Source organism: Gallinula chloropus (genome assembly GCF_964237585.1).
Source record: "Gallinula chloropus genome assembly, chromosome: 2".
Lineage (NCBI taxonomy): Eukaryota > Metazoa > Chordata > Aves > Gruiformes > Rallidae > Gallinula > Gallinula chloropus.
In genome coordinates this window covers 148,407,295-148,431,419 of record NC_140086.1, presented here as the reverse complement: position 1 = coordinate 148,431,419, position 24,125 = coordinate 148,407,295, and the positions used below count along the sequence as shown (strand labels likewise).

The 24,125-nt window shown below is 43.1% G+C and overlaps 1 protein-coding gene across 2 annotated transcripts in view; it reads left to right on the top strand.

Annotated features, from left to right (window-relative positions):
* Positions 1-5,855: 5,855 nt before the first annotated feature.
* Positions 5,856-24,125, top strand: part of NRP1 (neuropilin 1) — a gene marked incomplete at its 3' end in the record, with an annotated part of 109,116 nt that continues 90,846 nt past the window's right edge. For both annotated transcript variants that reach the window (XM_084279853.1, XM_084279854.1), the window contains exons 1-2: positions 5,856-5,956; positions 9,212-9,386. In XM_084279853.1, the coding sequence (XP_084135979.1) occupies positions 5,890-5,956; positions 9,212-9,386 (242 nt within the window). In that variant the 5' untranslated portion in view covers positions 5,856-5,889. The remainder of the gene's footprint in view (positions 5,957-9,211; positions 9,387-24,125) is intronic.

Here is a 24,125-nt window from a genome sequence, read left to right as displayed (position 1 = left end):
ATTATCATCACAGAGGGTCTGCTTTCTCCTTTGAAGTCAGTGGGATTCTGTCATGGCTGTCAATGGAAATATAATAAGATTCTTACTCCATTTGGGTAGATTTGCTATGTTTTACTTCCTTTATCACAGAAACAGCTACTTTGGAGCCCCTTGAGTTGATCAGCCATCATTATTAAGGACACTGTGGTAAATCATACACTGTATATGTCCCCCACTTCCTATTTCAGATAAAAAGCAGATTACACTGCAAACATACAAATATTACTGAAGAAAAAAAAAAAAGGAGTGGGGCAATGTGGAAGAACAGGGTGACCGTGCTTGGATTTTGGCAGCTGTAGCAATGCAAGTAGGAGAGGAATTAGGGCTAGGATAGACCTGACGAGCTTGTCAAATTGGAAATGGGAGTAGAATGATATGTGTGATGATTTGCCTTTGACACAGATGAAAACATTTGACTTTTGATAATCAGATAATCAGCTAATAAAGCCTTGGGCTGTGCTAATTTGTTGGAGTGGAATGTGTTTAGACAGGATGATGAACATGTTTTGATAAGGCATTTGTGAGATGGCACAGTTGTAATTCCAAGGAGTTTGGTAAGATATTTGTAAAGTCACTCTAACCCTAACAATGTAGTCAGTGTGGAGGTGATGTAAATGCAAATGAATCTGATCTCTAACCAATGGAGTACAGGATCTGAGTGTATTTTGCAATACATGACCATATGTAAACTTAAATAATATATAAATCAGGTGGCATGGGTTATAAAAATACATGTATTTGCAGTGGTTATTTGGAGAAGAGTAAGATGTGCAGTGAAAGAAGGATCATTTAGACGCATGTGGCTCCGAGTAGAAAAGAGGTGTAACATGAGAGGACAGGGTGAAAAAGCATTGGGTGTGAGAGACTGAGTAGGAGGATAAAAGATGTAGGAGATAAAAGGGTTGAGAGAGGAGAGATATAGACAAGAGAAAATGTATGTCTGATCTTAAAGATAAGGGTAAATAGCTTTGGTTCAGTACAGTAAGCAACAGGAAGCCAAGCAGTGATTCATATGGTGAAAGCAACAGGAGAGGAGATGACACAGAAGCCTAATTTTGGAGAGATTATTGGAGAAGATAAGTGAAAGAAAAGGAAAACATTAGAGAGAAGGTTAGAAATGAGTACCAGGCTATATATGAAGATATTAGTAGGTACTAGTCATAAAGCAAATGTATTTCTATTCTCCACTAAATATTGGTGGGAAGTCTCCATGTTCAGGCATTTAATATTACGGATGGTTTTAATTTGTTGTGTTTCTTTTTCAAAATAATACCAAATAAAGGTGTCTTCAGCCATGGATTAATCACTTGCCAAACTTGGTTTTTAATTAAATGCATTACTGTGCTATATGAGTGCACAAAGGAGTAAACATCAAAGTTGCTCTGTTCTGGTATTGTTAAAATGGGAAAAGTGTTTTTTCCTTTGGAATTTTAAGTTTTATATTACATGATTTAGCCCAAGGCAAATATTTTTTATGGCTGAATTATAAAGTTCTTGAGAAACAGGTTTATAACAGAAGTGCAGACAATCTTCTAAAAAGCATTATAAGCACCAAGTCAAATTATGAAGCAAAGATGGGCCTGAACCCAAACCCCAGAGCTAGCCACTCCATTAACTTTTACATACACTGGATTCAGATTCAGTCTTTGTAACACTAACTCATCCTTGCCATAAAATCCCATTACTGATGTGAAAATGGAGAGCTGAACAAACATGTAAGCAGTTGCAGGATCAGGACCTAAAATACCATAACTAAAATGTGAGAAGTGGATTATAAAAGAAGCATTCTGAATGTTTCATTTGATGCCAGTTTATATTCAAGATGATTAAAGATTAAACATTTTCAAATAAATATATATAAACCAAGGATAGAATGTCTTCACTCATCATTTCAGGGCAATTCATACATGGAAGAAACCTGAATCTGTATCTATGAACCAGAGAGAAAAAGATGGGTAGAAAAACTAGACTAATGCCACTCACATTACAATAGGAAAGGAGATTAATGTACCAGATTCTATTTTATTTCCTACACCTTGAGAATTCAACAGGGGAAAAAAAAATTCCGGTGAGAAATCCAAAATGCCCACTGAGTGCTGAAGAAAGGCAGAAACCTTCCTTCACAGGCCACGTTAGCCACAAGAGAGGCAGGCCATTCTTGTCGGCTGTCTTTGCAGCCTGGTGCACATCTCTCCCTGTGCCAGAGGAAGCACTGATATCTGAGACATGAGCATGCTGAAATAAACCTTGGTATATGGATTAGTGGTTACAAGGTAGGCTGAGGTGATAAAAGCAACCTTCATCATCAGTCTTAAAATTTATCACATTGTACCATCTTCACTAATGTGCACATTCTGTCTGCATTTAAGTGTTTTAAAATTTCTTTCAGACAATCAAATTTTTTTTAAATACACTAGCTACTGTCACACCCTGCCTCCATCAGTGGAAAGTGACTTTTTAATCTGGTAGGAAAACAAATGCTAAAAACCCCACAGTTGGCTGGTTAGTTGGTTTCTTGGTTGGTTGGCGTGTTTGGAGCATCTTTACAGTACACAGCTGGGGATGAGTACTTCCTCTCTGCAGATTTATAGATTTATAGAGATTACCTGATGTACAACGCTAATGCCATAGCAAGAGAGCCATCATTGCCATGCATTAAGCATAATTTTTTATGTGCATGCTCTCTGGCTATCTGCATACTACTTTTCACTTGCAGTTAATCTTGGCTTCTGAGACTGAGTTTTTAAAACAAACATGTAGGTATACACTTTTGCAGCCCCTGGTAAGCTATCATCAGTAATTTTTGTTTTCAAAAATAGATGTACTTAATTTTAAAACCTATATTGTCTCTCAGTCAGTCACAGACTACGATGTGCTTCAGGACAGAACCAATTTATCTCAAGGACTGTCCAGCAGCATGACAGCTTTAATAATCAGAAAGCATTATTAACCCTCCCCTTCCCCCTTGTTCTGGGAACTTCTCTAAAAGAAAAAAAAATAAAGGGGGCTTAATGTGCTACCCATAAAATATACATCCCAATCAATCAAGGAAATGCATAAGTATTGTGTATGATGATTCAGGGACTGCCTAAAGACAGGGAAATGAGACTGAACCCAATAACTCAGTCTGACTAGTTCCAGCCCGCCTGGTTTCCAGCCTGCCTACAGACACAGGCATGGACAGGAGCAGGGGCAAGGGCAGGGACAGAGGCAGAAGCTAGGGAAGGAAAGATTGAAGTGTACAGAGAGTGCAACAGGATCAAACTGCACTTCAACGCATGATATTACAGAACTGAAATCGCAGAAGAGAAGGGGAATGTCTGGCAAAAATTCAGAAAGTGGTGATGAGAGAGTGTGCAGTACGAAACCAGCAGACAGATTTCCTACAGACTTAATCTCCAGACTTCAGCTGACCTTAAAGTCGGGGCTTCAAAAGGGCAATGAGGGAGAGTGGAAGGCTCACTCCAGGCTGGAGACAAAGGGATGGAGGAGGCTGAATCTGTGTATGATTTCTGAACACAGATGTAACACATTTGTAGTTAATCTGTGTGGCTGCAGTCTTACAACTACGTTTTAAAACTATTTCAAACATAGTTACATGTTCAGAGTGGACAGGGATTTACTGCTGCGGCTGCTCTTGAAGGATGACCCTGCCCCCAGCAAAGCCCAACTCTTTTCCCTCTGCATCTTTCAGAAAGACTGCTTGTGGAGTGGGTCTTCTAACAGGCCTTTTTCCTGATGAAGCATTAACAGAGTTTGGTTCGGCTGTGCACCGGTAACAAATTGTTGTCAAACTGCTCTGGGAGATGAGAGTGGCTGACATCCACCGCTGGCCGCAGGTCATTTTCCTAGTGCAGACCCATCTTTGGGGACCATTTAACACTGTGTTTTAGCTTTCAGCCCTAGAGCTCTTCCTCTAACCCCTACACCAACGACTGGATTGCCTCCGCACAGAGGAAGCTCAAAGTGCTCCACATAAAAGAGGCAGTCAGGTTCAGGGAGGTAATCCCTCCCCGGGTGCAGGGACAGCCTCTAAGTCAGAGCAAGGGGCAAGGAAGGGACAGTCCCCATAGCTAGTGAGCACCAGACCGTGCAGCCAAACCAGCAGGATTCGTAGCCCAGTATGTCCCCACTCTGCTCCTGTCGCTTGGGAGCGGGGGGGGCGAGATTGCTCAGAAGGAGACACACAGTCCCCAGTGGGGATTTCATGCTCTATAGCCTCCATGGAAAGTAGAGCAAGTCCCGGGAAGGGATGCCAGCAGCTCCTCAAGGGACTTCATGAGAGAAGAACAGACTGGGTGGGGTGGGGATGGAAGGGGCAAAGCAGCAAGAGAAGCTGAGAGAAGCAGGAGAAACAGCCAGGCTGGGTGAGAAGGGCCGTTGAGAAGAGGGCCAGGAGGGAGAGGGTGCAGGCAGGGCTCCCTAGAGATGGAGCCTCAGAGATGCAGAAATGCAAAGGGATCAAGGGCAGTGGGTCCGGCTGAGCCGGCCGCCTGGGGGTACCCTCATGGGCGCTCCCCACAGATCAGCTCACACCATTGTAGCCAGCAGCCCCTAAAATCACAGGGGATGGTGGTGTCCCAATGGGGGACTGCATAGACTCCGAGGGACACGCGCGGAGCCAGGCGCTTGGCTGCCTACCCGCAGGAAACAAAAAGAGTGTTCAAGGGGGTTGAACCGGGGGGCCAGCAGGGATGCTCGTGTCCGGGCGCCTGTGTGCGGGGCCGGGGCGACGGGGGGCGACAGGGCCGGGCAGGGCACGGCAGGTCACGGCACGGCAGGGCAGGGCACGGCAGGACACGGCGGGGAAGGGCAGGGCACGGCAGGGCAGGGCTGCGTGGGGCCGCGCAGGAGCCCGCGGGGTGCAGGTGGGTGCCTCCGCCTGGATCGGCTATACCTGCAGTGGCGGGGAAGGCGGCCTCTCGTCCCCCCTTTCACCCTCCGCGTCCCCCCGAGACAGCCCCGGCTTCGGATGGGTGTCAGGGCTGGGGCTAGCCCTGTTTGTTTGTTGGTTCTTCCGCGCTGCCGATGTCTTGGGGGGCTGAGGAGGAGGAGGAGGAGGAGAAGGAGGAGGGCGGGGAGGGGGAGGGGACTGGGGCTTGGGAGACGGCGGCTCCTCGGCCTCTCTTATTGCCGCTGAGTTGCGCTCCTCTTCCTCAGGCTGCGAGCGGGAGCCGCCCGGGCGCTTCCCTTTCCTCCGGCCGTCCGGGAGTCCCTGTGGCGGCAGCGCGCTCGTTCGCCTCCCGCTGGGGCAGGTGAGTGCGGGGCGCCGCTCTCCGCCACCCCGGCCGGGCAGTGCCGGGCATCGCCGCCCCGGGGCTGCCGGCCCTGCGGGAGAGAGGGGCACGCTGAGAGGGGGACGCAGTTTGCCAAACTCCAGCGCCCGGCTGGTCCCCGCTCACGGCCGGTTTCCCTTCCTTCTCTCCGCAGAGCACCCCCGCCCCGTCTCCCGGAGCCCGCCCCGGCAGAGCGCTCCCGAGGTGCCAGCAGCCGCCAGGATTTTTGTCTGTCTTGTTTGTGTGTTTGTTGTTTTGTTGTTGTTTTTTTGTTTTTTCCCTCGTTTTCATTTGGCTTTGTAGTCTCCCTGGGAATGGCAGGGGCAGCGGCGCCTGGAGAAGGAACAAGTGTGGGGAAAGGGAGTCGGAGCTAAATGACAGGATGCGGGCGACTTAAGGCACAGAAAGAAGCCAGCCTCCCTCTGTCCCCGGGACTGCCCTTGCGGACCGTGCTTTCAGCTCCTGACGGCGGTTGGTGGATTTAAGACCTCGGAAGAGTTGTGCGTGGACAGCTTCTTTTTTTATATATATATATATATTTTTTTTCCTCCTTTCCCTGCTCTCGGAAGGGAAAATGGATTGGGGACTTCTCCTGCACTGTGCAGCCCTCACCTTCACCCTCGCCAGGGCTCTGCGAAGCGGTAAGTGTCACGGGGCACGTAGGGTCTCAGCCTGGGCGGGCGGCCACGGGGCTGGGCTCCGGGGCTGCCAGAGCCGGGGGCGGGCGGTGGGGCCGGCACCGACCTGAGCCCGGCTGGGGGGAACTTTCTGCCCTCACCCGCCCTGGCGTGGCCTTCCGACTTTATTTTCCGCTCTTTTGGGTTGTTGAATAAGCAGGCTGCTCGTTCTCCCTAGATCAGGACAGCTAATTATCTTAATAATGTTTCCTCCCATAGGCAATTAAATGAGTCTCGTTTTCGATAGCTGAAAGATAATGAACACTTTAAAGGGAAGGCTTTCTCTTCCACCCACCCCCCTTTCTTTCTCCAAAGCGTAATTTCAGATTACCATGCTTTTTGCTGGCTGTATGTGTACCTGCGGCTAGTCTTCAAAGAGAGAGCTCTCTAGACTACCCCGTTCCCAAGTCTGCAGTTTACGTGTAACTTGCACAGTGCCAAGAGAGAAGCTGAGCTTCTCTGTGAAGGCTCTAGACTCCTTTCCAAGAGAGAAATCCGGTAACAAATGACTGGTGTAGGTAGTGTACTATCAGGCAGCCCTTGAAAACACAACTAATTAAAAGCAGCGTGCTCCTCCTTCCCCGAACAATGCCAGAGCACCGTGAATATTTCACTGCATGATGCATTTTTAAAGACGGTCTAATTGTGGGACTGCTTGACGTTTAGCACATGAAACAGCTCGTGTGAGTTTTCCTTTACCGACAAATCCTGAACAATTATTATTAACTAATTATCAAATATTTACTTTTGCCTGACTGGGTTTTCAATCAAAGTAATTAAAAGAAGAGAGCATCCTCCACTTACACTGGTATATTGTTTTAATAAGGGACCGCAAGTGGAGTGTCGTGGAAGAGAGTATTAAAATCGCATGTTTTATGATGGAAGTTAATCTCTTTCCCAATATGTTTCGAGGAGACTGTTTAATTTGATCAGGACAAGCTGCCTCCTCCAGTGCTGTGGCGCAGGAGTAAAGGCACTAGAGGCGTGCCCCAAGCCCATCTTGGGGATGCTCTGAGAGGTGTGCTTTGCCCACCCCCCAGCCTAGGTCAGGGGTGCAGGCAGCCACCTCCCTGGCTCCCACATAAACCGGGACTGCTCCTAGTCCTGCACCTTCTCAGGGGTGGGAGGGAGGCACCCAATGCTCACTGAGCATTTCTCCCCATTAAAAGGAGGGGAGTAGGATAGGTTGCTGGGCAGAAACCTCCACCATGAGCAGTTAATGTGGTGGCCCTGCAGGAGTCACCAAGGCCATTAACCTCCTCCATAACCCACCAGACCTACTAATGCCACCTTCACCTACGAACAATACTAGTGCCCACTAAATTAATTCATTAACCTTATTTAGAACTAATGGTCCAAAGTCATTAGAAACTGCTCTTCTTAATCAAGTGTGAGAGAGACTGCACAGAGCCAGGGAGTCTAGCAGACCGCATTATCTTATTACACTGTCACTTTCCCAGAAGTCGCAGATTAAGGAGCGCTGGTGGTAGTGAGTCCACCTCAGCGTCCTCTGAAGTGACTCTGTCAAGTGACTAAAAGCAGCACTGCTTTATTTCAGGCATTTAACAGATGCCAGACTCTGCCATGTTGTTTGCAGGGCTGGAGTGGGCTTAATGAGACAGGATCACTTTCCGAGTGTGCTTACACAGGGAGGAAAAGGCAAGATTCCCTGAGAGCCCCAGACAGCGGATTAGCAAGATCACCAGTGACAGCTTTTGAGCTTTGAGCTGCAATGTCTTTTGTTCTGGTCAGAGGAAAACAGCCTGTTTTGCAAAGGCAAAGCGGAAATAAATAATAAGATAGCCTTTCCCAGCTACACGCTTACCAATATCTGGGTTTTGACCACATGACTGAGTATGTATCATCCGCTTCCCTCTTAATCTACACAAATAATTTCTATAAAGAGTATAGCTTTATGCATTTTTGATGTGCACTTCCTCATTCATTTCCATTTGACCTGTTTTTCCTACAATAAAGTCCTGCAGATTTATAAATTCATGCTGAGAGCAAGGAATGCCATTTTGCCTTCACAGGGAACGTATTAGATATAGCACTGCAGCCTGTTCATACCATTATTGGGATGTAGTGGTATGTGTAGTCTTGACTTTTAATGTGGACATTCTTCCTGTCTGTAGTTTACTGTCATATTTTTATTACTCAAAATTAAACACTCAATATGCAGAGAAAGTTTTACCTCCCTGAAGATCTATAGAAATGAATCTATAGCAGTAAAAAGGTGATAATACAAACCTGCACTGGACAGTAAAGTTAGTGACCAAGTAGGTTGGATTTCTTGTCTTTTTTTATTTTTCCTGTAAACCTTAAAATGCAACCCTTACAGTGCTGGTTAAAGGAGCAAGATGCAGCATACCACATTTTTACAGTCACACTTGGTGGTTCTGCAAACTTCTGCAACTATTTTGCTATTGGAAATAGATCTTTGTTGTTGCTGAGGGAAGGAAGGGACAGAGGGAAGAGGAAAGGATGTTGTTCTGCTCCATTACTTTGATGCAGTCTCCAAGCATGAACAAACTTCCTTGAAGGAATAAATAGTGGATGATTTCTGCTTCACTGAAACCACTTTGTTCTCTGCTAGCCTGGGTTTGAAGAGCAGAGATAGTTTCAACCTGCCTAGATTTATGGACTGATAAAACAAAGGGAGGGTCTGCAGCGAATGAGCTTGGACCTACCAAGACAAACCCAGTGGTCAGCAACACAGACCAGGCTTATCCCATAGCTGGGCAGGGGGTCAAATGGCATCCTTTTAGCTCTCCTCCCAGCTCTCCTTAAAACTTCATACTTAAGAAGATTATAGTTTTTGGAGACAATTGTGTCTCAGACACCCTTCTGAGCCACCGTTAATGCTGCTGTGAGGATGCAAGGTTTTAACACTGTAAGGGGCACTGTTTGCCCAGGGCGGGGGGCTTTTTAAAAGGACACTGTTTAGAAATGGGGTATCTTTCACCTGCTGCCTGTCCAGCTGCTGAACTTACGGACGGGCACAGGGTGGCAGGCCTCTTCTCTCCGGTGAACCGTAGCAGAGACGCCTTTGAGTTAAAAGCATAAGGATGCGGCAAAAGTTTGCTTGAAGACGGTTGCGTCCCCCCACCCAGCACTCCCACGGCCGTCAGCTAGTTTACCACTGCCGGCTGAACCCGGGTGCTTGCCGGCAGAAGCGGGGGGACCTGAACACAGCCAATCGGTTTGCTTCCCCTGCAGATAAGTGCGGCGACACGATCAAAATTTTAAGCCCCGGGTACCTCACGTCTCCCGGCTACCCGCAGTCCTACCACCCCAGCCAGAAGTGCGAGTGGCTGATCCAGGCCCCCGAGCCCTACCAGAGGATCCTCATCAACTTCAACCCCCACTTCGACCTGGAGGACCGAGACTGCAAGTAAGTGCGGGCGCCGCGCTCCGGAGCACCACGGCGCCACCTGCCGGCCCGCCGCCGCCCCGCGCATCCCCCGCCGCGCTGGGCTCCGCGGGGCTCCGCGCCCTGCCGAGGGGCTGCGGCCGGCAAGACGCGGGAGGCGCTCAGCGGAGCGTCCTGAGGGGGAAGGCGAGCGGGGCGGTGGAGTTAAAAGAGATCTTTGCAACTTCTTTGAGCTTGACAAAGTATATTTGAGTTCCGCCTGCCTGCCGGGAGCGGCGAGTAGGGGCTGGGGGTGATGCGCCTTATGGGGCTGCGATTCGGGTGAGGCGCCGTCGCGTGTTTGTTGGCCTGCTTGCCTTTTTGAGTAAGTCTCTAGAGGTTTTTTTTTCAAAGCTGCCTTTCATTTTGTATCCTCACGGCCACAGAAACGGGCAATTTATAAACTGCTGCATCCTCTTAATGCGGAGTTAATCTGCCCCCATTAAGGGCCAGAGGACTGCAGGACTGATAGTCATAGGTACTCCTTTCTCCCTTTGCTCCTCATTTATAGCTAGTAGCAATTCTTTCCCCTCCTCCTGCTCTACAGTAGTGCCCTGAGAGGAAGAAGGTGGCAGCTGCAGCTCCCTTTGCTCCCCCTCTCTGCTTGCCTTCCCTTTGGCCACCTATTGCCAAGAGTCAGAAGGGGAGTCAGAGCCTCTCAGAAGTGTTCCCCACGTGCTCTCAAACCTGTAAACCCCATAGTTTGCACGGGGCATCACGCAGTTGGATCATTCCCCCTCTTCAACATGCCCTCTAAATTCAGCCTACTTGATTCATGAAGAAAGTATTATAGTGATTCATTATTTAAAAATTTCTTTAGTATTGTGGTTTTTTCATCCCCTTCTGACAACTGCAAGAGAGTTCTTGTTCACAATCACTACTAGTCTGGGTTTTCTCTGCATGGCAGAAAGAGGTTGAACTCAATAGCCGTTGATGTTTGGCATTTCATGGGAGTATTTGAGATTTTACAGGATTCAGTCCTGTAAAATGATGCTCAGCATCATCAGGAGTGGTTGTAACCGATCATGAGGCTGGAGTGTTGGACTAAGAGCAAGTGTACTCGAGCACTTAATTTTTACCATGCACATCTATGTTCCTATTATTTAATAAATTGATCTGTTAGATCACAATTATTGATTTCTCTTAAATGGAAGGTCTTTAATGATGCAGTGTGATGCTTAGTTGCTTTTTAGTTGTGGGTTTGTTTTTTTTTTTAGATCTCTTATAAGTCAGCATTTCAGTACCATAGTTGAGTGATAGTGCAGGAAAACTCTGTGGTCATAAAACTAAACTGTCTTTTCATTAAAATGAGTTTTTACTGTGGTGTTGGAGTTGCAGCTCATATTTGCATCATATGTTCACACGCTGACTTCCCATTCTTTAATTTCTAATTTGTTGTGGTCAGGCAACGATTCCCTTCACTGTGTCTTCTTGACACAGGTTTTGCTTTCGTTCTGTAGGACAGTGCTAACGCTTTCCAATGTTTGTCTGCCTCTCTTTGTCTCTTAGATAGAGATTTGGAAATTAAATCAAGCATATTTCAGTGTCAAATCCTTTTTGTTCCTTCCTGTAAAACCAACATGGTCTTTGACAGCACTAATGTGGTGTACGGCATACAATTATTTGAAGAACAAGTAATCTTTGTGGCATAGTGTTGCGCTAAACAGTGTTAGACTGAGCTGAACCAGGTCCAGAGAAGGGACTGACTCCCTCCCTCCATTGCTCCCTTCTCAATATTCATTGTCCACTCTCCCCCCTGCATTATTTCTTGTCCTGAAAGGGGGCCCAGTGCAGTAACGAGATGGTAGTGGGTGGAAGGAAGTCTCTAAACAGGGTTGTTTTCATTGTCCTTGCAGTGTGTGATGGTGATGACTTTACCGTTATTTGGTCTATGCTGAAATGCTAATCTTTGAGGCTATGCTAAATTACTCAGCTGCTACTTCACTTATATTTAAAACCGCTCTTTTTAACTGGAGAGGGACTGTATTTGTGCCCAAAAAACCCTGAAGACCAGAATAATAGAAAATTATTTCAGCAACAGGAATTTGTCAACAATCTCTGTGATTTGAAACTTCAGTATCTACTTAGAGAATTCACAATCCTTGTACCAAATACTGGGTGTGACAGAAGATTAATGCAATAAAACATATCACAAGATTTTTTGATTTTGCAACTAAGTACATAATATACTTAGTTTATTAGCAACTTGGTCTTCAATCTAGATACGTGCAATTTACGTTACACTCTAGTTTATTGAATGGTTTAGCACTGGAAATTAATAAGCACTTAAATATGAAATGCAGATAGAAAATGAGAGATAGGGGAATTCATGTCTGGGAACAAAAAATGCCCCATACAATTAGAGTAGACTAGAGGAGAAGATTAGCTTGCTGGCCTAGCTCCCAAAATCCTCTTTATAGTGCTGTTCATTGCATCTTAGACCTTAGTTAGTGTTGAAAACAACTTTAATAACAACGACCCCCTGAGCCCAGGGAGGGAAACAATGTGACTTTGGAAAGGTTACCTGCTTGCTCTGTAGTGCGACAAGAAAATCAAGAGACCTTATCTACCTTCTTAAAAATATTACTGTATATAGAGGGCTAGATGTATTGAAATGTAAAACTGGTGAAAGGTTGATTCTCTGAGGAGAATCAGAAGCAGCAAATTTAAGCATTAGCTGTACTGAAGCTGTTCCCAGTTAGTCTCTTTGTATGTTAGGGTTTGGAATTAATTTTAAAAATATGCTCTTGATTTACCTACTTATTATGCTATGCTTTAATGAAGAAGTATTTCTCAAATGACTCCTAATAAAATTCATATATGTATGATTTTCTGATGATCCGAACTGAGTCATTTTAAATTTCAAGCAAACATGGTGAAAATTCCTGTTTCTCTGGAGGCATTCCAAAGGACTCAACTTTCACAGTTTTGAAGAATAAAGATACGCAAATAATTAAAAATATGTTCACACAAGCTAGGTTCATCTCATAAAAAAAAAATCTAGCCAGAACTACTGAACCAGCATAATGGAAATACTGGGTCTCGACAGGAAGTATACAATCATGTCAACCACAGATTGTTATCAAGGGCATAATGAAAAAAATCACAGTCTCTTTTTAACTTTTAACTTTAATGAGTGTTATGCCTCCTCTTCAGGAGGCCAAGAAACAGAAATCATGGTTGTACTTTAAGAAAAAAATACTTTCTGTTTGCTATTTTGCCTTTTCTCAAGCAGGCCCAAATAATAGCTGTGCATTTTTGGAGTCAGGAACACAGTTAAAATGAATAGAAGAGGCAAAACATATGGCTACATATTAGTTAAAATGCTCCAGTGTTTGTTGCATGTGGTAAATGCTTTTCAGCACTTGGCGCAAGCTGTACAAGTCTCGTGTTGCTGAAGTATCCTACTGTGTAAATGTAGCCATCTTGAATCTAGTAAAACTTTATACCTAGATAATAAACAAGAATGTCACTGATACAGTACCTTGAATTTATGGAACTTTTCCGGTTTCCCAGCAATGCACACTATCAGCATGATAATTTATAATGGTTTGTGACAAATGTTGCTGAGCAAAGAGGTGTGTGGTTACATTCAGATCAGATGTCATTATCTAGGGAGCAATAAAAATTTCACAGACACTAGGTTAAAAACATTAAGAAAATGAATGTGAAGCTTAAGAAAGGTGGAGGGTTGGGTAGAGAAAGCCCAATAGTGGTTTCCTTACTGACAAATTATTGACTTTATTGCCAGACTTGACTGTATTGTTTTACAAGGTTTTCATAGATATACCACACAGCACAATTGTTTTATTTGCCATCATTTATAGATGTAGAGAGTAAATATCATTCTTGCTTGACAATTACAGAGTGTATACGCAATGCTGTTGAATCACTTGGGATGGAAAAAAATGCCCATTCGGGAAACATTCAGGTTGTAGAAGGAGAGATGTCATAGATAATTATTCTTTATATTGCATTTACCAGAGATTTGTTGCACTGATGAGATTAGAGCTGTATAAAAATTGCAGTCAGTTATAGAATACAGAGTAAAAAAATACCTGTGTTTGCTTACATAGAAGAAAACAGCTCCTCCAGACCTTGGAGTATAGAAAAAAGCATAAAGGGTAAAACTGTAGCCCCACGGAACTCCTATAGACCTTAATGACGTTAGAAATTCATCCATCCATTTTATTTCTAAATAATGTCAATGGATTTATGCTATAAATCTGTAGGTATAACAAACTGAAGCTGGTAAAATAAACAGGAGCAAGGCAAGCTCAGCCTTTCTTTAGTTTCTACAAAGTTTAAGCTTTCATTTGCTTTTGTCTAAATCCTGGCTCCTATTCTCCTATGCTTCTGCTTTGTGCAGACTTTGTGCCTCATGTTTCTCTCATGCAGAGGCAGTTTGAGCCCTTTGGGTTGAGCCGATGGGAGTAAGAGAAGCTGGAGAAGGCACTGAGCTGCCATGGCAGTGTAGCGATGCTCATGGCCTCACTGACCGTCTGGAGGAGAACCACCTGTAAAGGTCACGGCTGGGCTACCTGTCAAGCCTTGCCTGACAGAAGGGTCCTGACAATGGCTGCGCACATGATAGCTGGTCTCTGGCTGCACCCACAAACTGCACCAAGAACTTGTCAGGTGTAATGAAGGGCCTGACCCCAGCACAGCCATGTTACTGGTGGAGGAGAGTTGTCTCCTATTACTCTTCAAGGCTGTAGGAAGGGTGCAGTACAGGCCCTTTAGCACCAGTTTATTACTGTATTGGGGTTTTCGATGAAAAAGGTCAGTCAGGGCTGATTCCCTCTTCACCACTGTTGAGCACGGTAGGTGGTGAGGTGACTGCAGCGAACAGTGGGAGGAAAGCAGCAGAGCTAGTAACGGAGCAGGTTCATTCAGGCTTGTGAGAGGCGGGGCCCATATTTGCTCATGGTTGACCAGAGAAGCCTGAAGGAGCCAAGAACTCTGAGCTTTCAAACAGAAACAAGGACTTACTGTCTTGGCCTTGCTTCTCTGGGCATCAGCGCTGGGCTTTTAGGCAGGCTCTACCTGGGCTGAAGGAGTGGCATCTCCACCTCCTTGTGTCCCACAAAGATCTGTCCCTCAAAAGCTGTTTAGGATTAATGAGAGATTATTTTGGAGTACTAAAGAGATGAAGGGATGAAGGGACCATCCTTCGTTCTGTCTCTAAAACAGGAAACAAGTTTTTTTTGCATAGTTTAGGGTGAGCCGTTGCGGTGGTTTTGGGAGACACATGATATCACATGTTTCTGTGTGTGCTTTGAGGGCACTTCTCTACTTTACGTAGAGCATGGGATAGGCTTTCCCAGGGAGCATTGCTAGGCTCCATCCAGGCAGCGCTGCTGCAGTCTGCCACTGTTCATAACTCTGGAAGGCTGCACTAACCCTTGCCAAGGGAAAGCATTTGCCCAGCGTTCACCCATGATCAGGGAAGCAAAAAACCACTTGTTGCAATAGATGTGGAGTGTGTTACCACAGAGACACCCACAAAAATAATACTTTTTCTGAACTTGAAGTTTCTGGATTGTGAAAGTATAAAGAAGTATGTGCTCTTTGCTACAGGATTCAGCATGTATTTGCACGCAAGTATCAAATGCATGTATCTAAAGATAATGCTGTTATTTTATTGTGCATTAGAGACTAAATAGGAGTTGAAAGAAGTTGGAAATTATATTGTTTTTCTGATTGCACAGTGTAATAAACTAACTCTTTTTGTTGTTTATCCAAGTAGTTCATTCTTGTGAAAGTCTCTATTGTCAAATTGTTTAACAATTCTTTCTTTTAGAGTAGCAGTTGGGTTTGAGTTTTCTCAGGGAAAGGTATTAGGGAAATCATGACCAAACTGCCTGGTCATAGCTAGAGAGTCTCTGCTGGCCTGTGTTTGGGGCTGAGGGGTTGGATAGAGAGCCTGATTTTGCACTCTATGTTCGTTCCTGGCACGGTAGGGTCTTGGCTTGGGTCTCTGTACAGTAGCACATTAAAATTATAATAACAATCACATGCAGGTGTTTCTATTAATCCAGACAGTTAAGTGAACTGTGGGGAGAGTTCTGTCTTGATCTGCTGCACCCAGATACCCTTCAGACAAGAAAAAATATTGAGGGTCAAATATGGATTCCCATGAGCCTAATCTTTCATCCTTTCTGTGGACAGAGATAGACAAATTCAGAACAGAAGGCTGAGTCCTTTCTAAATTGAAACCCAGAGTCGTTGGCATTAGCCCCATGAAACATTCAATATGTTTTAATTTAACTCCACCCTGCTCTCCTCTCTGCCCCCTCTCCTGTGCTAATGTAATTAAAACAAAGCCTTCTATGTTGATAAAAATTAGTTTCTTAATTATAGCTTATTGCAAGCTATAATATTAGATCATAATTTGATAATTGTGATATTGAGATTTTTATACAGCTGATGTGAAACTAAATTATTTTCTTTTGTAGTATTTCCAAAGAGAAAAATTATGTCTGAAAACAGGATATACATGCACTCACATGGATATGTCTAGACTTCTGTATCATACAGAACTACTTGGACATAGGCATGTGTTACATGCACGTCTTTAAGACTGTGCACATATGTACACATTTATGCATATAGTATAGATTTCTTAGTTTATGTAGAAGTTCCTAAAGTAAATCTACTAATTAAAGCGCTAATGCCCATCTTAAGACTGATAATTAGGTATAAAGAGAAAAGAGACAGGATTAGTGTTCAGATCATGTTCCAAATGCCTCTTAATTGGGTGTTTGTAATCAATCCTGATTGCAAGAGGCAGTGGTTTGGCAGAATAAAGAATGAAAAAGGCTTAGCCCTACTATTTTCCTGTTAGTTGACTTGGCCGTAGTATTTAGGTCAGGATCCAGTGTCAAACAAAGTAATTTTGTCAGCCTTAGCCATCCTCATAAAACATAAAAATCTTTTCTAATGATGTTTATCAAGCTAAAACCCCTCTCAAGCTAGTGAGTTATTTTTGTCCAGAATCTTAAAAAGTGTTTTCAAGTGAACCACAGAAAAGACTTTGTTCTCCTGGCCTCCATCCACCACTGACTTCTGAAATCAGGTCTGAGTTCACTGTGGGTCTTTCATTGCATTGACCTTGGCGCTTTTCTCACCAGGCCACAGTTTTCTATCACAAAACCACACAGCTTGGTATAATGATTATTTCTTCATCCCAAGTAAGCAAACAATTTTTTAAACAGGGTGACAGATTTCCCTCTTGCGCTGTGGGAAGCAAGCACCTGGCCATTTCCAAATAGAGTTTTAATGAACTTCCTGAAGGAGATTTGAGAGAAGTTTAATAAGTCACCTGCCGACTTTTAGGGAGCATAGGTCATTTGCTTTTCTGTAGGAATTCACAAAAATGTGAGAATAACCCCCTTCCCAAGTCTTGAACTTCCATGGAGGAAATTGATTTTCATGGGCAATAGCAGTTTTTTTAAAAACAACCTCAAATAAAATCAAATTTCTGATTGTGCCTCACATATAAAGTACTATGAAACTCTGTGATGCACGAAGCTGGTTGTGAACTGTGTGACTTTTATAATAATTCACTTAAACAGAAAAGGATTGTGCATATTTAGATTCATCTTGCATGTTAATGGCATTACAAGTATTTTACGTAATGCTATAAAATGAAGAATTTAGATGGCTCAAAAGGACCATTGAGAAAATATCTCCATATGTGGAAGAGACGCCCATTTGACGTGGTGATTTCTTCCAGAAGAAACTATATTTGTATATAAAACTATATTTCCCAGAAGCACAATAACCAGCTGTTGTACCAGAGAAACTGGGTGGTTGTCCTCTGCCTTCCATGTTGATGTGAAACTGCAGTGGCCACCTGCCCCGTGCCTCCCCTAAATACAGATGGGCTGAGCCTCATGCTGTGTGAGAGCCTGGTTTAATCTCTTCTTTGCACTCCCAGCAGCTTGGGCTCCACTACACATAGGCACCGTGGGCTGCTCTGTACCCCCATGTGAAGACACAGCCCATCAGCGCTGTGGGGTGGGAGGGGGGCAGCTCAGCCCTCTGCTGGGGCAGTGCCCCTCTGCTTTTCATGTTGGAAAAGAAGATACTCAAAGACCTTTTTTTTTTTTTTCTTTTACAACACTCCTCCTTAAATTGGAAGTTGGTAAGCCAGAGAAAATTAAAGACGTCTGTTCACACCCATGTGATTTTTCTGCCTCAAGCTTTGAGAAATGCTCCCTCACAGCCAAAGTTTTGCTCATTCACATAAACAGTCATGCTGAAGTCAATTAAAACAACAGACTTACTTGTGCAGGGCTAATAGCTAGGACTTACATTTATGGCACCACACAAATTAATAATTATTTTTTATAACAATGGATTTCAGATGTTTGCAGAGGAATTTCCAATAGAGTAGAAAATTCTGCTTGATTCATTTTGTCTTCTCAATTCATAAATCACCGTGCATAAGTTATCATTTCTTCCCCAGAATCTTACCTGGTAATAGTGAAGGTTTGGCACAAGTTGCTAAGCATATGGGTAAGAAAGCTCACCTTGTTGTAGGATCTTGTGCCACTCTGTCATTAAACCAGACAACTTCTACTGACTTCCCTCTGATATATTCATCCGTAACAAGGGAAGGAGATCAGCAATTTAGAAAAGCTTTAGCTTGATCACCATGCAGAAACGTAGGCTGCACTGCCTATTTCCATAGCGATCACTCCACTTTGCCAGATGCAAAATGGGAGGCTTGCATTCCTCATGCTAAGAACCCTTCTTAGAGGAAATCCTAGGCTGTCGCTCTGTTTGAGTAGCTTTACTTAAGTCTGGCAAAATATGCAAAGGTAGCTCTTAAATAAAGTGCCTTTTTTTTTCTTTTCCGGTTTCAGAGCCATCTCCATAATCTGGTTTAGAGACAGAGGCATACAATGTATTAACATGGCAGGCATATGTTCCAATTGCTGAGTGGTTTTTGACATTCCCACAAAACCCCTGAGACTCTGTGTCACAATTCTATAAACTTTATCTATTTCTATATTCATATTTGGGCTTAAATTCAAAACTTCTTTACATGCAGCAGACAATTTAGGTTCATCTTGTATTTCAGATGGCAAGCAGTTAAAGCAGGTATATGCATTTTAACCACTCTGCATACTCTAAGGTTATAATGCATTTCAAAAGTTTTCTGTGGTGTTTCAATAGCACATGCACTCTATAATGTAGGTATATAAAATAGATACAGGACCACAGTGAGCTGTGAAGGAAGTGAAGACAGCTCCACTGATGCCAATAGTGTTGCACCTGCTAACAGCTCAAATGCAAAATACCATAAGCATATCGTATTATGTTCCTTACTGGTTTCCATTTTCATTTATCCTCCCCAGCTATACTAGATGATGGCCTTCGAACAGCATAATAGTCCTCTTTATCTCATTTCTCTGACATCATTTTCAAGTTCCTTATTGCTCTTGAACAGTGTAACTAACAGTGCCCAAATTGCTTCTCATTCTTCCCACCACAGCATGTCATTATTCAAGAAACCAGTGCTCTCCAGCCTTTCCCACACAAATGGCTCTCCCCCATACTAAACTTACAGCTTACTACCAAGAGCCAGTCTCACATTTCCCTGGCAATTAGGGTCCTTCTACTGGCTATTACAATTTTACTTTGTACATTTTTGCCCTTTTTAATTAACTGTACCTGTATACTCCTTCAGACTTGAATCTTTGTCTTCTAAACCCTAATCTTCATACATTGATTTTTGTACTGTGTAATTGAGGTTTTGATTGTGTATAGTTAAAACAATTCAACATGCACTGAGGGTTTACGTGTATTCTAGTATGAAGATGTCTTGTGTCAGTACTTTTGCAGAAATAATAGTGTCAGCTGTTTGTACCAGGGACTGTACTGCTTCATCTATAACAGTTTCTAAGCCGGTATAGCTTAAGTGGCTGCACAAACAACATATAGACCTGCTTCTGTGTTTCAGTCTGAAATGCTAGCAGAGGTTTTTGGATACCGTATTATCTAAATTTGTTAGCAAAAATTAGATTGCCTTACTGATTATAAGTTACAAATTGCAATATAGCCAAGTTGTAATATGAGTGCACATTGGGAGACTTACTGGTACATCAATTTTCTCCCAGCTCTTACTCTAAAAACAAAAACTTAGGCAAAGTGTCTAAGCTAAGCAGTTCACCTGCCTGCTGTAACTTGTGCTTTCCAGGAAGGCTTTTTCTTTTAACTTGCCTCACTAGGCAGCTAGATAAATTACTGTGGTGTGACCTCCAAACACCTCGCTTACTCCATGGAAATTGTCCGTATGCACACTCTCACCCCATTATATTCCCTATGACGTGCAAGGTAGTTTATCCCTTTTCTTAGTTATTCTTCCCCCCTCCCCACCAACATTACAAAGTAAAAACATGCTCATAGGTGTAACCGCAGCTCAGCTGATCCTCTAAAATCAAACTCTGAGTGCTCTGAAAATAAATACCTGGTCACTGCATAACTTTCACGTTTCCCCATATGCTCAGCATAGAAAGAAAATTACACCTCTCCTTGCCACATCCCAGCTTCAGCTCTTTCTGAAATTTTGATTTAAATATGTAAAGAAAGGAAGCTGTTTTTCATGGGCCGTATTCTTAATTCGTCCAAAGATTATTCTACTGAAGTTAGTGGAGCACCAATGATTTATATCAGCTGTGTGAGGAGCTGACTCGACATTTCTACAGTTCCCTAGAAACTCTCAGAAGAAAGGCCAGTAGTGGAGCTGAAACGGCATTAACTCAGAAACAGGTCAGTTAAAGTTTTGCCATTCAGCAAGATCAGACTTCAGCGCTCATGCAGAATGGGTAGGAGTTTCTTAAAAGGAGGTGGAATAAAGACCAAAGTCCTCTGTCATGTGTACAAAGCTTTCTTTCTACTAAGGTTTTTAAAAAGTAGACAGAATTAGGTGCTAGGGCACTGTGGCTGTTTACAGTGCTGACACTCTAGTACTGCTTGATCTTGGCCCAGTCAGTCATCATCTTCGTGCCTCAGTTTCCTTAGAGAGGATAATATTTTCAGATATTTGCAAACATCTGGGGCTGTGCTTGTGAAGTCCTTGGAGACTGCAGGGTGGAAATGTATAGTGCTGTATAATGGTTATTTGCCATTGATTTGTATTTGTTCATCTTCTAACTGTTAATTTTTTTTTAACAATACACTGCTGTGTAAAAATGCATGTGGCAATCTTTTGACTTTCAGAAAGAAGTGTTATCCAAACAAAAATAAAGAATGGGACTCATGCTCACAAGAGACACATTATCCCTGATGAGAAGAATCTATAACAGACACAGCACTAACTCAAAACTGAACACCAAACAGCATCCAAATGCAAGCAATTTTGAATGTGTGCATATTGCCAGCACAAAATCCGGCCGTTCTGCAAATACAGCATCCCCTGAGGAGTAGTGAACCTAGCAGCAGCAATGCTAATGGCTGTCTTCTCATACGTAGTGAGGGAAAGCAACGCTTTAGAGCCGCCTTGGGCAGCTGTTAAGTTATTCATTCTTTACTTACTTCCATAGAGCTGTTATTGGGTGGAAGCAGATGACACAAAGATTTTTGGGCCTGCTCTGTCTGCTATGGGAGGATCATTCCCATTCTTGCATATGGGGGAAATTCCTGATTCCTCTAAGGCAATGGCAAAATTTCTCCCCAGTCTTGATTGGGTTAAAAAAAAAAATATTTAGAGCTCCAGAAAAAAAAAAAAATTGAAAACACTCTTCTGATACCAGTGTATCTTGAAGAATTTCTCTCAATTTGGACATTAGTTTTCTTCCAGTACACATGGGGCTTGTAGGGCAGCAAACAGGCCCACGAGTTTCCGAATACTTTTCTACTGCTAGAACGATGAAATAATAAATAAAAACTACACGTTTCTATTCTTAGAGTACATGTAAGGCATGAAGTACTGTGCTAGGTCACCTACCTTGTTTTGTAATCTCTTTTTAGAACACTGAGGTTATTTGTGATACCTTGTCCTTCCCTATCTCCTCCCCACAGATGATGTGAAAGCTCACACTTTCCTGAGTAGAGCACAGTAGTTTTCTTTCTTAACATTGACTTCAATTTTTAGACATCTTTAGTGCTGCCTCAGAAACTTATGAACCTTCATAAAAATCCTTGTATCTCAAAAAGTACTGCTGGTTTCTTTTTCATTTCCCATTTATTATATTTGGGGGAATTTCTTGGATGAGAAGTTAGATGAGAAGTTTGGCAATGCCACGCTATCAGCAGCTGATGCTCTAAAACCTGAGACCAAATTTCATGATACTCATGATAAAAACCATGAGAGCTGGCAATGTTGGATTCTTGCTAAAATCCCAACTTCCTGATGCTGTTTCTGTTCTCAGTCACAGCCCTGAAACTCCCACTCAAGTGACAGACTTACAGAGAGAAATAGAATCAAAAGAAAATGGAAGTATTAATTTGTGTTGATTTGATTGGTTGGCTATGTTCCTTTACCCACATTCAGAAAGCAAAATTCATCTCAGCAAAATAAACCCACCTCTGAGTTTGCCACCCGTTTTCCCGAGTACACATAAAACAGCATTAGGAGTCCTATTGGTATGGAGGTTAAATGTTTGCTTGGCTTCAAAGCCAGCTTACAGCAATGAGAAAAAAAAAAAATGATTGAAAGCCATTAAATACAAGAACATGACTTTTGGCTCAGGAAGACCCTGATCTGCAAATTGTTGGCATATTTGGGACAGAGATCACGCTGCAGGACCCTTATGCTGTCCCACTGATATCCCCTGGCAGACATGATGGAGATAAATGAGGTGGACTGACACAGAAAAACTTTCTTGTGCCATGTTTTACATGTTGTGCAGGCTTACATTTTCAGGGGAGTGTTCTCGTTCAAATATTGCTCAAAAATACTGTGCAAAATGACTAACTTCATTGGCATGAAGGGTCCCATCCTCCACCTTCCTACACCATTTTTACATCTTCATGCTTCTAATAAGCCAGTGAAGTTGTGACTGTCCGCTTTGTATTTCCTTTATGGCTTGGATCCTTCCCTGCTGCAGTTACAGCAACTGCAGAAGGTCTAATCCAATGTGCACAAGCTGAGAAGTGGCTGTATAGCTCTAAACTCAGGGACTGTTCTGAGGACAAAACTAATTTTCAAAACATTTTTATAAACTCATGGAAATCTTAATGTCTTCATTCTGTTATTACTTTAAAATAATAATCCCAAACTGACCTTAGAGCTATTACTCAATGAGCACTGGCCCCTTGGAACGTTTCAACTTGTCAAGTTTAGCCATTTTTTGATCGCACAGAGGAAGTCATTAAGGCACATCACGCTGCTGATTGCTATTAAACTCTGCAGAGAGTTCTGTGTAAAAATCAATGCCATAACAGGGCTACAAGAATCTTAGAGGCAGGAAAAGCATTTCTTTACCCTCTGGTAACTCAAAAATGGATTAATAGATTTTGTGAAACCTCAAAACAATATCACCTATGAGCTAGGGGCCAAATGTAAACTTCTGTGACAAAATAATGCAGCTCAGAAAGCTCTGAGCACGTGAAAATGGGATTATAATGGAACTGTCACTTCTGTAACCTTAACTGTGTGTTCCCATGCTGGAGAAACCTCACACATCTGCACATATACGCATGCACATGCTTATTTATTGTATCCCAAGGAACATCTTTTTGCTGTATTGCCACTGGAACCCGGAGGGAAAATGTGTTTTTAGTAAAATATGATCTTATATAGTTTTTCCCTGAAAAGTACTCCGAGAATTTTCCAGATGAGTTTAGTCCCTACATCAGTGAAAGTGTTTCTTTGATGGCGGGTGGGTTTTTTTCTTCTGTGGGAACTGCGCTGAAAAATACAACACACTTTGCTACCAGTTGAAGACTTTCATAGACAAAATGTTTTTCATGGTAAAAACTAGTTAGAATCACATTAGGAAGTTTTATTGTAAATCTGTAGTGCATAAACAGGCAAAGTCCATTGCCTGGCTCTGAGGCCTGTTGCCATGGAATGGCTTAAATTCAAACCATCCTGTTCTCTTTCCCCAGAAAGCAGAGTGGTGGCATTCAATTCAATTTTTGGCATGAATTTCATTTGAATTTTCATGATAAAATATTGAACATCTTTTTAAGTTTTATTATCTTTCTTTGATTCTTATGTGAAAATATTTACCGTGCTGTTTTAAATTTGCTTCGTTCTATCATAGGACCATTTGGGTTGGAAGGGACCTCAGGAACTCGTCCAAGTTACTACTCAAAGGAATTGTGTTTTATATAATGCAAAAGCAAAACTGAAGCAATCGATGTAAAACCGAATGTTTCCATAAAACCAAAAAAGACTTAGTTTAGATGTTTCAGAAACTTTGTTTGGCCTGTCCCAGCCTTTCTGCTCAAGTAAATACTAGTTTCTCACCAACTCTCCTTCTTCATCCTAAAATGTTGCATTGTGTGCTTTCATTGAAAAGAAGGTCCCCTTCTCTTTTTCCATTTGAAAATACGTGGAAATATCAGGCTTGACCCACCCTAGAAGGAGGGTTGAGGAGTAGTAGTACCACAATCAAGTCCTTACATGGTGGCTGCAGGGCCCCACTGGTCAAGGTCTGCTGTCTCAGCTAAGCCCAGAAAAGCCCTTTTTAAAGAATGATCAAGAGAGTGAACTGTCCCAGTGTCAGGACTAAGGACCAAAATAGCCAACTTTGGTCCAGG